The sequence below is a fragment of the Colletotrichum higginsianum genome, chromosome 4 (assembly GCF_001672515.1).
Source record: "Colletotrichum higginsianum IMI 349063 chromosome 4, whole genome shotgun sequence".
In the NCBI taxonomy this organism is placed as follows: Eukaryota; Fungi; Ascomycota; class Sordariomycetes; order Glomerellales; family Glomerellaceae; genus Colletotrichum; species Colletotrichum higginsianum.
Genome location: NC_030957.1, coordinates 673,422 through 685,737, shown reverse-complemented (window position 1 = coordinate 685,737; position 12,316 = coordinate 673,422). Strand labels below are relative to the sequence as shown.

The window sequence follows — 12,316 nt, the reverse complement described above, 5'->3', positions numbered from 1 at the left end:
AAATCCGTTCGCCGCAGACCGGCTCTCGTCCTTTCTACCCACACCAAGCTTGCGCCTCGTAAAACCCTCCAAGTCGCGTTGGAGAAGACTTCACAGACGGGCTGATGTCGTGGAATAAGCCCAGAAACGCCGCCGACGCCGCCGACGCCCCCACCATCAACCCGGTGTGGCCCGTTGAGAGCATTTGCGAAGGATTCCAACTCTGGACCATCTGATGATGCCTGCCGGCCTCCCATGCTTGGCTTGGCTGCTACGCCGCGTGCAGGTAAGGGAAATAGAAGTCTGGGCTGTTGGCCGAGAGCTGCGCCCACTGGGAATCACCCGTCCGTCGCTGCGGTGGTTGCGACAAGCGACACAAAGAGCCCCAAGACGAATCTGGCCATCCATTGGATTCGGGGACGACGACGCGGTGCCTCTGCGGCCTCTGCCGTCGGTCTTGCGTAGCATTGCAGCTCGCCTCGCCTCTCCAAATTGCTCGCTGCAACCACTTGGCCGACTTGGCCCGACGCCTCATCGCTGCCCACCAGAGCCGCCACCCGCCGCTGCGAGTGCGACCAAGATCCCTCATCGTCTTCCAATCGTGGTCTATTGCCTGCCCTGCGCTGTGCTGCGATGCAACGGCAACACCAGCCCACTGCACTGCACTGCAATGCGCTGTATGTCTCTGCCTCCATGTCTATGAAAAGAACATCGGTGTGCAATCCCATCAGAGATCGGCGCTCGGTGCCAAGAACCGAGAGATGAGCTTGACAGGGAAGCCTGCTGCATCGGAAAATCTAGCGTCTAGCTGGCAATTTCCTCGACACGCATGCTGGTTTTCCCCCCTTTCCGACTCACAGACCCTCAGATCTCTTTTATTCGCGGCAGACCCTTCAGCGGAACCTCGAATCTCGAACCTCGAACCTGGCTTCCGTTGCTGCTCGGCTTGCTGCCGACAAGTCTGTCGTACTGTTGCGTTGCCCAAAAGAGCTTGCCTGCCTGTTTGTTCCTTTTCGGGGCGAACGCGACCCTTTTTGGGAGCGACTCACGGCTGGTCCCAAGTAATGAAATGAAGGATCCGACTCAATTATGCTCGCCTTAATATTTCTCTAACAATGACAGGTAAGTACAAAAACCTGGTCCCGAACTTCCTTCGAAAACCGCAATTTCGTCCCACAAACCACGAGCCACGAGCCGCACCCTTGTCGTACAGACCACAGACCACAAACTGTACCTCTGTACGCAAAAACCAATGCCGCAAAGCCCTCACCTCACCTCACCAGAAGGGCTCTCACAGCTCAGCCTTGGCCTTGTCGTCCGACCCCAAAGACCCCAGCGCGTAAAGCTCCCTCGGTTGCCCAGCCGCGTCGCAGCTGGCAAACTTCCACCATCCCCAGTGCCACGCTCCCGCGATATTGATCAGGCCCCACTTGATCGGCGCCGGCATGGGCGGCCAGTTCGCCCACAGCCCGTCCTCGGCCGTCCGGTCCAGGTTGAGCAGGAAGAAGGGCACCACGTCCGCCGTGCCCGCCTTGGTGACAGTGCTCTTGCCCCACGTCTTGAACGTCAGACTGGCGTTCGCCGCCTCGGGCGTCCCCTCCTTCGGCGCGTTCGGGTGCTTTGCAAGCCCGGCGATAGTGCTGATCTCGCTGTGGAAGTGGGTTTCGAACGGTTGCTGGAAGCCCTTCATGATGTCAAGCAGCTTGGCGCCAGAGAAGTCGGTGGGCGATGACAAGGACGTCAGGTACTGATTGAACTCGGCAAGACCGCTCAGGAAGGACTCTGCAGCACGCTGCTCGTCAGTACAGCTGCCTCCCTCGGGTGTCTGTTGAAGATGTCGGGTACGTACCATGCTCCTTGTGCGTCTCGGCAAAGACGTTCTTGTCGTCCAGCAGGTCCTCGACCTTGGTAAAGAGGGACTCCTCCTCGTCATCGTGGTGCGACTTGACAAACTTGAACCACGTCTGGGAATATCCGATAAAGTCGGCCTTGTCGGCGTCCTGGATATAGGGCGCCTGCTGGTAGATGGAGTTGTAGCCTCGCAGGATCGAGTTGTGCAGCAAGGCCATGTGGGTAGAGCCCAGCGTGAAGAGGTCGGTCTGTTATTAGAGGGCCGGTCAGTTGGAGCACTTGCGAGTGGACTCTGGGGTCTGGATCACCGACCTTCTTGGTCTCGTACTGCGGCGTCGTGATGAGCTTCATAGGCGCATCGGCCCAGGGCTTCGTCGTCTGTGGTGTGGTGGTCATCATGAATGGCGCTCTCGAAACCAACAAGCTCATGAGGATGCTTGGAATCACAAGCAAGAGATATCCGGCCATTTTGGGAGGGCAGCAGCCGGGCCTGGAATGGATGGAGCGTATGGCGAGACTGATATACGGGATGGGGGGAGAAGAGTCGTACGATTTGCTGGCGTCTTCGGCCCCTTGTTGAGGAAATCGAGAGTCGGGGTTGCGTGACGAAGGGAAACCTGCAGCAGACGCACAGAGACGCGTCTGGATTGGGTGTTTGGGGGGCTTCTGGGCCGAAGCTGTGTCCTTTGTTGCAAGAAGCTCCCCGAGCTTACAGGGAAGCACAGAGTCTAGAGGCCCTCGGCTTGGGGTGAGGGAGCAGGCTCAGCTGATTAAAAGGCATGTCCTCATTGGCCTGTGGTGGAGTGTTCTGGGTTGTTTTGCAGGGAGCTATGGCGTGGTTTCACCTGAAAGCTCCCGCTAATGCCGCTGTGGGAACATGGCACTGGCCGATGAGGGGCAAGCTGCGGTGTGCGGCTAGGCACTGTTGGTGGACGGTGCAATAAGGCCTGGAGGGGCCGGGGGTTGCGGACCTTGATGACGTCCCGGTGTCCGAAGATGTTCGGGAGTTGTAAGCTGTGGGGCGCTTCGTTCTGCATGGGGAGACCAGAGGCACGGCTCATATCTGGTGTTGACAGCGGCCGATTCTTTGATGCATGCTCTATCACCAGCCGGCGTGTCCAAGCAAGGGATGCCGATGACAGAAGATGCATTTTGGAGCCTATGCTGGATTTTAGGGCGTTCTCTAGGTCGTACGGAGTCCGATGTCAACGAGTTCCCAATGAATGCACCCTGTTAGTCAACCAAACGGCCTGTCAACTTCAATCAACCCTGGACAAGAGATGCCAAGCTAGAAGCCAACCTTCTGTGTTTGTCTCGGGAGAGCTCTCTCACCCATCAGGTACATTTTGGTCCGTAAAGACATGGACTAGTATGGCAGGTAGGCATGCTTGAATTACTGCATCTGGCGGCAAGGACGAATCAACGTGTGCGGGGTTCTAGGCAGGCGGATAGTTTGCGTACACCTTTTGTCCTGCTTGTAAGTGCATGAAGCACATCTCGGATCCATCGTTCCTTTCATCCTGTTGAATACAATTTGTTTCTCTGAACCCACAACCAATTTCCAGCTTTTCACTTGGAGGCCATCGACTTCAATCATCAATAATATCCTCTCTCTCCAGCCCGTTTGACATCTCATCACCCCCCCTCCATCAACACTCAACCAAGTGCTTCGTGTACCCGCCCAGCAATGCCCGCAGACGGCGTCTACTTCTCCCCCACGGGGAAAAAGACCTTCATCCCCCTCGAGAACAACCCGGACGTCTTCACCTCCCTCATCCACGACCTCGGCATCTCACCGTCGCTCGGCTTTTTCGACGTCTACAGCCTCGACGAGCCGGCCCTTCTGGCACTCGTCCCGCGGCCCGCGTTGGCGCTCATCTTCATCGCTCCGGCGCCCATGTACTACAGCGTCCGCGCCGCCGACGGCACGCGGACCGCGACTGAGGACGGCATCACCTACAAGGGGGCCGGGCCGCAGGAGCCCGTGACGTGGTTCCGGCAGACCATCGGCCACGCGTGCGGGCTGTACGCGCTCTTGCACGCCGTCGGCAGCGGGGAGGCGCGCGAGTTCGTGACGGAAGGGTCGTTGATGGATCGGCTGCTGAAGGAGGCGGAGCCGTTGGGGTGGGAGGCGAGGGCGGATGTGTTGTACCGGAGCCAGGAGCTTGAGGAGGCGCACATGAAGGCCGCGCGGAGGGGGGACACGGCGGCGCCCTCTGCGGAGGAGCATGTGGGTTATCACTTTATCGCGTTTGTCAAGGGCCGGGACGGGCACCTGTGGGAGTTAGAGGGCGGTTCGGACGGGCCTGTGGACCGGGGGTTGTTGGAGGAAGGGGAGGATATGCTGAGCGAGAGGGCGCTGGAGAGGGGCGTTAGGAAGTTTCTGGGCTACGCGGACGGGAACTTGGAGTTTAGCATTATTGCGCTGGCGAAGACGGAGTAAGGATGTCTGTCTCTGTCCACTGGCCACTGACCAGAGGCAAGGGAGCGTACCCTGCCGTATCACATAAGAAAAGGACTACACACGAGATGGTGGGCTGCTCAGAAAAAAACAAGAATATAATAATTCTCAAGATTTGTACAGTGTTGTAATGATTATGGTCATAGAAGTTGTCCCTTCTCATCACGGCAACATGTCCCATTGTTGTACTTCGACATACAACCACTCACCAACATTGACCGAGATTCACTACTTGACCGAACTCACACCGTCCACCTTACACACCGAGAGCTTGGGTACCGAAGTACCAAGGGAAACCTACCTTACACCAAAACAAGAGCGGGGCAGCTGCCGCTCAGCCTTGAACCCCTCCATCCGCACGGTCCAGCTTCTGGCCCCGCCTGTCCAATCAGCACCCGGTGCCGCTCCAACCATCGAAACAGCTAGAAGGTGCGCAGCTTTGGGCTGTTTTCTTTCTGCGTCTCTGCTGTTGCCTTTTTGCTGTCCGCCTCACCCAGACGGTCGAGACGAGAAACTCAACTTTACATTTCCACAACCCAATCAGATACCCCCATCCCAAATCTCCCAACGCTCGCACTTCCGATTTCTAATTCGAGATTTCAACAAGTCGTACATACGAACAAACCAAGTACATTCTCAACCCCGAAAAACATAAGCACACAGCCCGGAAATCAATATGGCTTCCGCAGACGAGCTCAAGGCTCTCGGCAACAAGGCCATTGCCGAAAAGAACTTTGACGAGGCCGTGTAAGTCTTCTTCTCCCCCCCCTTCTACCCATCGCTCTCGATCCCCTCGATTCTCCATGCCATCTTCCCAGGCACTGACGTCTTGCAGCGCCAAGTTCACCGAGGCCATCGAGCTCCAGCCTGAAAACCACATCCTCTACAGCAACCGCTCCGCCGCCTACGCTTCCAAGAAGGACTGGCAACACGCTCTGGAAGATGCCAAGAAGACGACCGAGCTCAAGCCCGACTGGGCCAAGGGCTGGGGACGCCTGGGAACAGCGCAGTATGGTCTCGGCGACCTGCTCGCCGCAAACGACGCCTACGAGGAGGGACTCAAGGTCGACCCTAACAACGCCGGGTTGAAGAAGGATCTCGCCGCCACCCAGAAGGCGATGAAGGCAGAGGCCGGTGGCGGTACGCTCAACCATTCTCCCATCTCCCGAAGCTGAGTCGCAGACGATGCTGACTGACTGACTGACTACAGACGCCGGCGATCCGACCGGTGGCCTCGGCAACATGTTCAGTGACCCCCAACTCCTCCAGAAGCTCGCCGCGAACCCCAAGACGGCCGGCTTCCTCGCAGACCCCACCTTCATGGCCAGGCTTCAGCAGATGAAGGAGAACCCCAAGGGCTCGCCCGATCTGTTCACCGACCCCCGCATGCTCCAGGTCCTCGGTGTCTTGATGGGCGTTGACATGCAGATGGGCATGCCCGACGACGTCTCCCCGGATGCCGAGATGCGCGACGCCCCTCCCCCTCCCGAGTCGAAGCCCGCGCCTAAGAAGGCCCCGACCCCCGAGCCCGTGCCCGAGCCCGAAGAAGAGCTTGACGAGGAGGCTCTGGAGAAGAAGAAGGCCAAGGAGGCGGCCGACAAGGAGAAGGCGCTGGGCACCGAGAACTACAAGAAGCGCAACTTCGACGAGGCCATCGCGCACTACACCAAGGCCTGGGAGCTGCACAAGGACATCACCTACCTCAACAACCTCGGCGCCGCCTACTTTGAGAAGGGCGACTACGAGAAGGCCATCGAGACGTGCACCAAGGCCGTCGAGGAGGGCCGCGAGATCTACGCCGATTTCAAGCTGATCGCCAAGTCGTACGCCCGCATTGGCACCGCCTACGAGAAGCTTGGCAACCTCGAGCTCGCCGTCGAGAACTACAAGAAGTCTCTGACGGAGCACCGCACCCCCGAGGTCAACGCCAAGCTGCGCGCGGCTGAGCGCAACAAGATTGAGCAGGCGCGCCTCGCCTACCTCGACCCGGCCAAGGCCGAGGAGGCCCGGGAGGAGGGCAACAAGAAGTTCAAGGAGAGCGACTGGCCCGGCGCCGTCGCGGCGTACACGGAGATGATCAAGCGCGCGCCCGAAGACCCCCGAGGCTACAGCAACCGCGCGGCGGCGTTTGTCAAGCTGCTCGAGTTCCCCAGCGCCGTCGAGGACTGCAACACGGCCATCAAGAAGGACCCGACCTTCATCCGCGCCTACATCCGCAAGGCGCAGGCCTTCCACGGCATGCGCGAATACTCCAAGTCGGTCGACGCCTGCACCGAAGCGGCCAAGGTCGACCAGGAGCACCACAAGGGCGCCAACGCCCGCGAGATTGAGCAGCAGCAGCAGAAGGCCTTCAACGCCATGTATGCGGCTCGCGAGAACGAGTCGGAGGAGCAGACCAAGGAGCGCCTGGCCCGCGACCCCGAGGTGAGTACACGCAGCCGGCGGCCGCGTCCGTCCGGTGTTTTCTTTTGTTTTTTGTGCTGCCACACACAAAGAAATTAGTTTGCTAACGGCCCCTGTAGATCATGAGCATCATGAACGACCCCATCATGCAGTCGATCCTCCAGCAGGCGCAGTCGGACCCGGCGGCGCTGACGGAGCACATGAAGAACGCCGACATCAAGGCAAAGGTGCAGAAGCTGATAGCGGCGGGAGTTATCCGTGTCGGACGGTAAGGAGAAAAGGCGGGAGTGGCGTACGTAATTCGGATAGGGTGGGAGAGAAATGGTCGCCGAAGTGGAGGTGGAGGCGGAGGAGGAAACAAGAAAAAGGTCACGCGTAATGGTTGGACGAAGAAACGTTTAAAAAGGGCTTCACTAGGTCAGTCGTAGTGGTTGCAGTGTGACCCCCAACAACAGAGATTTCCCCCACGTGAGGAGGTGCCTTGGATGTCTTGGTGACTGCGCCGGGTGACTTTGCCCGGCCGCGCAAAGGTTGTTAATGGAACGTAATGCCTCATGGGGAGGTTGAAGGACTAACTAGGCTTTTTGGGCCATCCAAGACATGTCATGCCGTGAGGGTTCGGCGGGCGATGGTCGCTCGTGTAAGTGTCAGCGGTTCAAGTTCACGATGGGCCGCCGGCGTCACCAGAGATTGGGAGGGAAGAGAGGGGCATGAGTCGTTTGTTTCGCGTTGGCTCATCTTCCATATTAGATGAACGCCACTTTCGGTGGAAGGATTCAGCTCGACTGTTGTTGTCGTTTTGCGTTTTGTCTCTTCAATGCCATTGTTGTTGATGATATTGACAGTTCGGGGTTGAATACCACAATTTCTCTTGAAACTGAATCAGAATGGACTCACCCATGAAAGAAGGTGAGTCGTCGTCTCACTCACTTACACTCACTCACTCTCGCTTGCACTCTGACAGTGTTCTGCACCCTGACTCTCACCTACATTCTTACTCCCACTCTTACTCTCACTCCCACTCTCTAATTCTTATACTCAACTCCTCTTACACCCGCATTATGGTCCTCGGCTAACACGTTGCAGCATACGTCCAACTCATCGAGGTTATCGCGACAGACACGTCGGATCCAACCGCGACAGAAGCCCACGTCCGCCAGCTCATCACCTCCCTCCCCTCGGTCCTCCGCTCCCGCGACGAAGATGAGCGCACAGCATTACACCACGCAGCCCGCCTCGGCCGCGACGCCATCGTCAACGCCATACTCGAGACGAACCCCAAGTGCGACATCGACGTCCAGGATGCCGACAAGTGCACGCCGCTCCACCTCGCCGCGCGCAACGGCCACGCGGACGTGGTCGGCACTCTCCTTCGTCATGGCGCCGATGTCAGGGCCGAGGAGAGCTTCCGTGAGACGCCGCTGCACGAGGCGAGCCGAAATGGGCACGCGGGCATCGTGGGCGTGCTGATTGAGAACGGAGCCGTCGTCGACGCGCCGAACCAGGACCTGGGGACGAGCCTGCACATCGCAAGCCGCCGGGGCTGCGAGGACGCCATCCGCGTGCTGCTCGACGCCGGCGCGAACCCGGCGACCAAGGACGCCGTCGGGGACACGCCGCTGCACGACGCCGCGCGGGGCGGGCACGAGGGCGTTGTGGCCATGCTTCTCGCGACAGGGCTGGTGTCCATCGAGGCGCAGAACGCCAACGACTTCACGCCGCTGAGCGTCGCGGCGCGCCACGGACGCGAGGCCATCGTGAGGATGCTGGTCGAGCAGGGTGCCGACGTCGATACCATGAGCAACGAATACTGCACCCCCTTGCACCAGGCAGCGTCTGAGGGCCACGATGGCGTCGTGCGGATCCTCATCGCCGCCGGCGCCGACGTGGACCTGCAGGACAAGGACGACCAGACACCGCTGCACGCGGGGGTCATGTTCGAGCACGAGGCCGTCGTGGCGTCGCTGCTGGCGGCCGACGCGGACGTCGACGTGCGCGACACGGAGGACTGCACGCCGCTGCACCACGCCGTCAAGAACGAGAACAAGGCCATGGTGCGCGACCTGCTCGAGGCCGGCGCCGACCCGACCGTCATCTCGTCGACAGGCGAGACGCCACAGAGCCTCGCGAGGCTGCTGAGCCGCGGAGGCTCCATCGTCGACCTGTTCAACTCGCCGCAGGTCGTTCCGAAGCAGGGCGTCGCGGCGTGGAACCAGCGGCCCAAGAGGGCGCGGCCGCCGTCGAAGCCCAACCAGGAGGCCGAGGTCGAGGCATGCCGCCACTTCCAGGGCCTGTTCTGGTCCCCGACGAGCGAGTGCAGTTTCGAGAGCATGAGCGTGTGGGACATGCTGTACGACCCCGACACGGAGGACAAGCTCAGCCCGCGGCCGCCACCGGCGGCCGAGACCCCGGTCAAGAGCCCCGTGGGGAGCCCGACGAGGAGCCCAGCGAGGAGCCCCGTGCGGTCGAGGGCGCATTCGAGAGCCGTCAGCCCGACGAGGAGCCCAGGGATGTCGCCGGCCCGCACCCCCACCGCGTACTCGCCGCCTCAGTCGCCCCTACTCCAGCCGCCGTCAGGGGATGGAGGGGGCGGCAGTCCGTCGGCAGCTCCGGCGGGGCTGAGCATGAAGGAGATGCGGAAGCACGTCAGCCAGAAGCGGCGCAAGATCTCGTACGCGTCGCGGAGCAGGGACGAGAAACCGGTCAAGAGGTGGTTTCACCTCCCAGCGAACAACGTGGCGTGGGTGATGGACCTCGTGCAGAGGATCTGCGCGATGGACCACCGGACGGACGCCGAGTGCGACCGGATCATTGCGTTTATCGAGGAGACGTACCATGAGATCCGGATCAACGCGCCGTATCGGAAGCCACATTTCAAGATGGAGGCTGCGGCAGCGGCGGCGGCGGCGGCGGCGGCGGAAGGTGGTAGCGGAGGTGCGCCGAATATGGGGCCCAGTCCGGGACCCACACCCGGAGGAGGGGTCCCGGGCACACCGCCGGCGGTTCTGTCTCCGACGCCCGCGCCGCCCAAGTCGCAGATGTTCTCCATTGTTCTGCCCGTAATCGACGTCGATATCGACGAGGGCACGAAGAGGAGTCTGCAGGACGTGCAGATCGGAGACGAGGCGCGCGTGACTCCCTCTCGGCCGACGATCGGGACCGAAGGCGGCGGCGGCGGCGGCGGAGGAGGGAACAGCGAAGGCAGGAGGGGGACGGCACGGCCGGCCGCGCCGGCCTCGGCGAACAAGCCCAGGCACCCGCTCGGCGCGATGCCGACGAACCTCCAGCACCATCTTTTCCCGCACCTGGCGCACTTTGACGCGATGGCGAAGCTGCGCGCGAGCTTCACCAAGTCGGAGCTGCACGTGCCGCGGTCGCTGGACCAGTCGTACCACGAGTCCCTCAACGCCGCGGACCTGGCTCTGCGCAGCGAGAGCCAGGTCTTGTTCCGCTACCTGAGCCGCGTGGAGGCGCGTCTCACGGTGGCGGCAGCGGCGACCACGATGAGGTCCGATGCGGACGCGGCGGAGACGGAGGACGGGGGCGCGAGCCGGAGCCGGGCAATGACGATGACGACGACGACACAGCAGCCGCATCAGCAGCATCGGCAGCAGAAACGGCAGCAGAACCCGTTCGACAGGCACGTGCAGCGGACGCTGTCGCGGCAGAGCAGCTCGAAGCAGAAGAAGACGGACGGGACCAAGGCGGAGCTGGGGAGGATGGCGGGGCGGCAGGACCAGGCGAGCAGCGTGCAGGCCAAGGTGTCACGCGAGAGGAGGCGGATGGACCGGGAGCGGCGGAAGCAGATCTTGGTCGTCGCGCAGCTTTGGGTGTGGAAGATTGACGAGAGTGAGTCTGGTTCTTCTGGGTTCTTTATTCTTGTTCTTGTTGTTCCCCACCCTCCCCTTCGTCAACCCCTTTTTCTTTGGTCATCGAAGGGGGCAAAAAAAAAAAAAGGAGCCTGATGAAGGGGGGGCGGGAGGGGATGCGATGGACGGGATAGAGAAGACTCGGCTGACCCAACATTCGACGCAGACACGGTCATCAGCGCGTTCCCCGACCGATGGGACGACAAGAACGCCAAGACGCTGCTCAACGGCATCAAGCACCGCGTGTTGGGGATGCGGGACATACGGTCCGAGACGACGGACATGATGCGCATCGTCGAGGCCGTCCTCGAGAGCGCCGTCGGTCACAGCGAGGAGGAGTTCCACTTCCAGTTCGAGGGGCCGCGGAGCTACTGCAACGTCTTTGCGGCGTCCATCGCTCATGTTGTAAGTAGACTTCCCCTCCCCCTCCCCCTTCGAGCGAGTGTTCGATATTCAGGAGACAGATCAGTCACACCGGAGAAGATTGTTGCGGATTTCTGTTTAAGCCAAGCGCTGACTTCGCCCACATTACAGTCCAACGAGGTGATGAAGCGGTACGCCAACTTCAAGGCCTCCATCAGCAAGATGGGCACGTCCAAGACGGTGCTGGACGACCTGCGGGCCGAGATCGAGCTGCTGCAGGAGATTGACGACGTGCGCGAGGAGATCAACATGATCAAGCGGGTGCTCCGGTCGCAGGAGCGCGTGTTCGACGGGTTCCGCGAGGCCGAGGCGGGCCGCCGGCTCACGACCGGGGCGGCGACGGCGGCGACGGCGGCGGCTATGACGGAGAGGCAGGGGGCCGTCAAGGCGTATAAGCACCCGACGCTAGATTTCTTCAAGAGGTTGGAGGAGGACGCGAACCGCGTCCGGGACTCGGTGAGTTCTTCGCCCGGCCCCCCCCCCCACATCCCCCTTATCACAAATTTATTGTCTCCAAGAGCTCTATGGCACATCAGGGATTCTTCAAGACAGCGTGTTGTTTATACGTGGGAGACATGTGAGCATTGCTGACGGGGATAATCTAGATCACGACCTTGTTGGACTTGAGGCAGCGGGAGGCCAATATCGAGGAAGCGCTCTCGGCGAGCGAGCAGTCCAAGATCCTTTTCATTTTTACGGGGGCCACCGTCGTTTTTGTAAGTGTTTCCAGGCTCCTCTTCCTCCCCTTTATTTTCTGCGGAGATTTACTGACATTACATCCCTAGGCGCCGCTGTCTTGGGCTACTGGTAAGTGCCCTTGGACCGTATGGGGGGGGGGAAAGGGTTGTTGTGGTCAACTTCGATGTCACTAACACAGTCTGCCAGGAATCTTCCAGATCGACGTCGTCGGCCTGGCCCAGCCAGCCACGGCCGGGACGCTGCTCCTTGCATGCTGTAAGTCCCTCCTGTCTCCATACCCTCCTCCCCTCGTCCCCAAGCTGACCCTGACACGCGCGAACAAGTCCTCAGCCTGGTGGCGACGCTGCTGCTCATCGCGCTCTCGCTGCAGATATACGAGTTCATCACGCAGGGAAAGGCCACGCAGCTCTACCGGCGCGTCTTGGGCTTCTTCGCCGTGAGGAAGAGGGCGAGGCTGTCGGCCCGGGAGCGAGGCCAGTCGTCGCCGCCGCCGTCGCTCGGGGCGTCGACGCAGCTGAGCCTGCTGAGGCGGTCATCCGTGTCGCAACCCGTGGCGAGCACGGCGGCCGATGAGAGGAAGGGCGGCGGCGTCAGGAAGAGGTTTGCCGCGCTGGGAGTACGTGGAAGGAGG

At 60.8% G+C, this 12,316-nt stretch overlaps 2 protein-coding genes across 2 annotated transcripts; one reads left to right on the top strand and one right to left on the bottom strand.

Moving 5' to 3' along the window:
- Positions 1-1,270: 1,270 nt before the first annotated feature.
- CH63R_05542 (Hemerythrin hhe cation binding domain-containing protein) lies at positions 1,271-2,298 on the bottom strand (the record flags this gene model as incomplete). The annotated part of the gene is made up of 3 exons (XM_018300517.1): positions 1,271-1,761; positions 1,829-2,078; positions 2,143-2,298. 3 exons carry the CDS (start codon positions 2,296-2,298, stop codon positions 1,271-1,273), a joined length of 897 nt encoding a protein of 298 aa, XP_018158367.1.
- Positions 2,299-3,517: 1,219 nt separating this feature from the next.
- CH63R_05541 (Heat shock protein sti1) lies at positions 3,518-12,258 on the top strand (the record flags this gene model as incomplete). Its single annotated transcript, XM_018300516.1, has 14 exons — positions 3,518-4,269; positions 4,415-4,720; positions 4,955-5,038; positions 5,127-5,431; positions 5,502-6,715; positions 6,814-6,962; positions 7,581-7,603; positions 7,781-10,543; positions 10,730-11,442; positions 11,523-11,541; positions 11,592-11,702; positions 11,772-11,793; positions 11,872-11,940; positions 12,009-12,258. The coding sequence occupies 14 exons, from the start codon at positions 3,518-3,520 to the stop codon at positions 12,256-12,258; spliced, it is 6,780 nt and encodes a 2,259-aa protein (XP_018158366.1).
- Between the last annotated feature and the right edge of the window lie 58 nt (positions 12,259-12,316).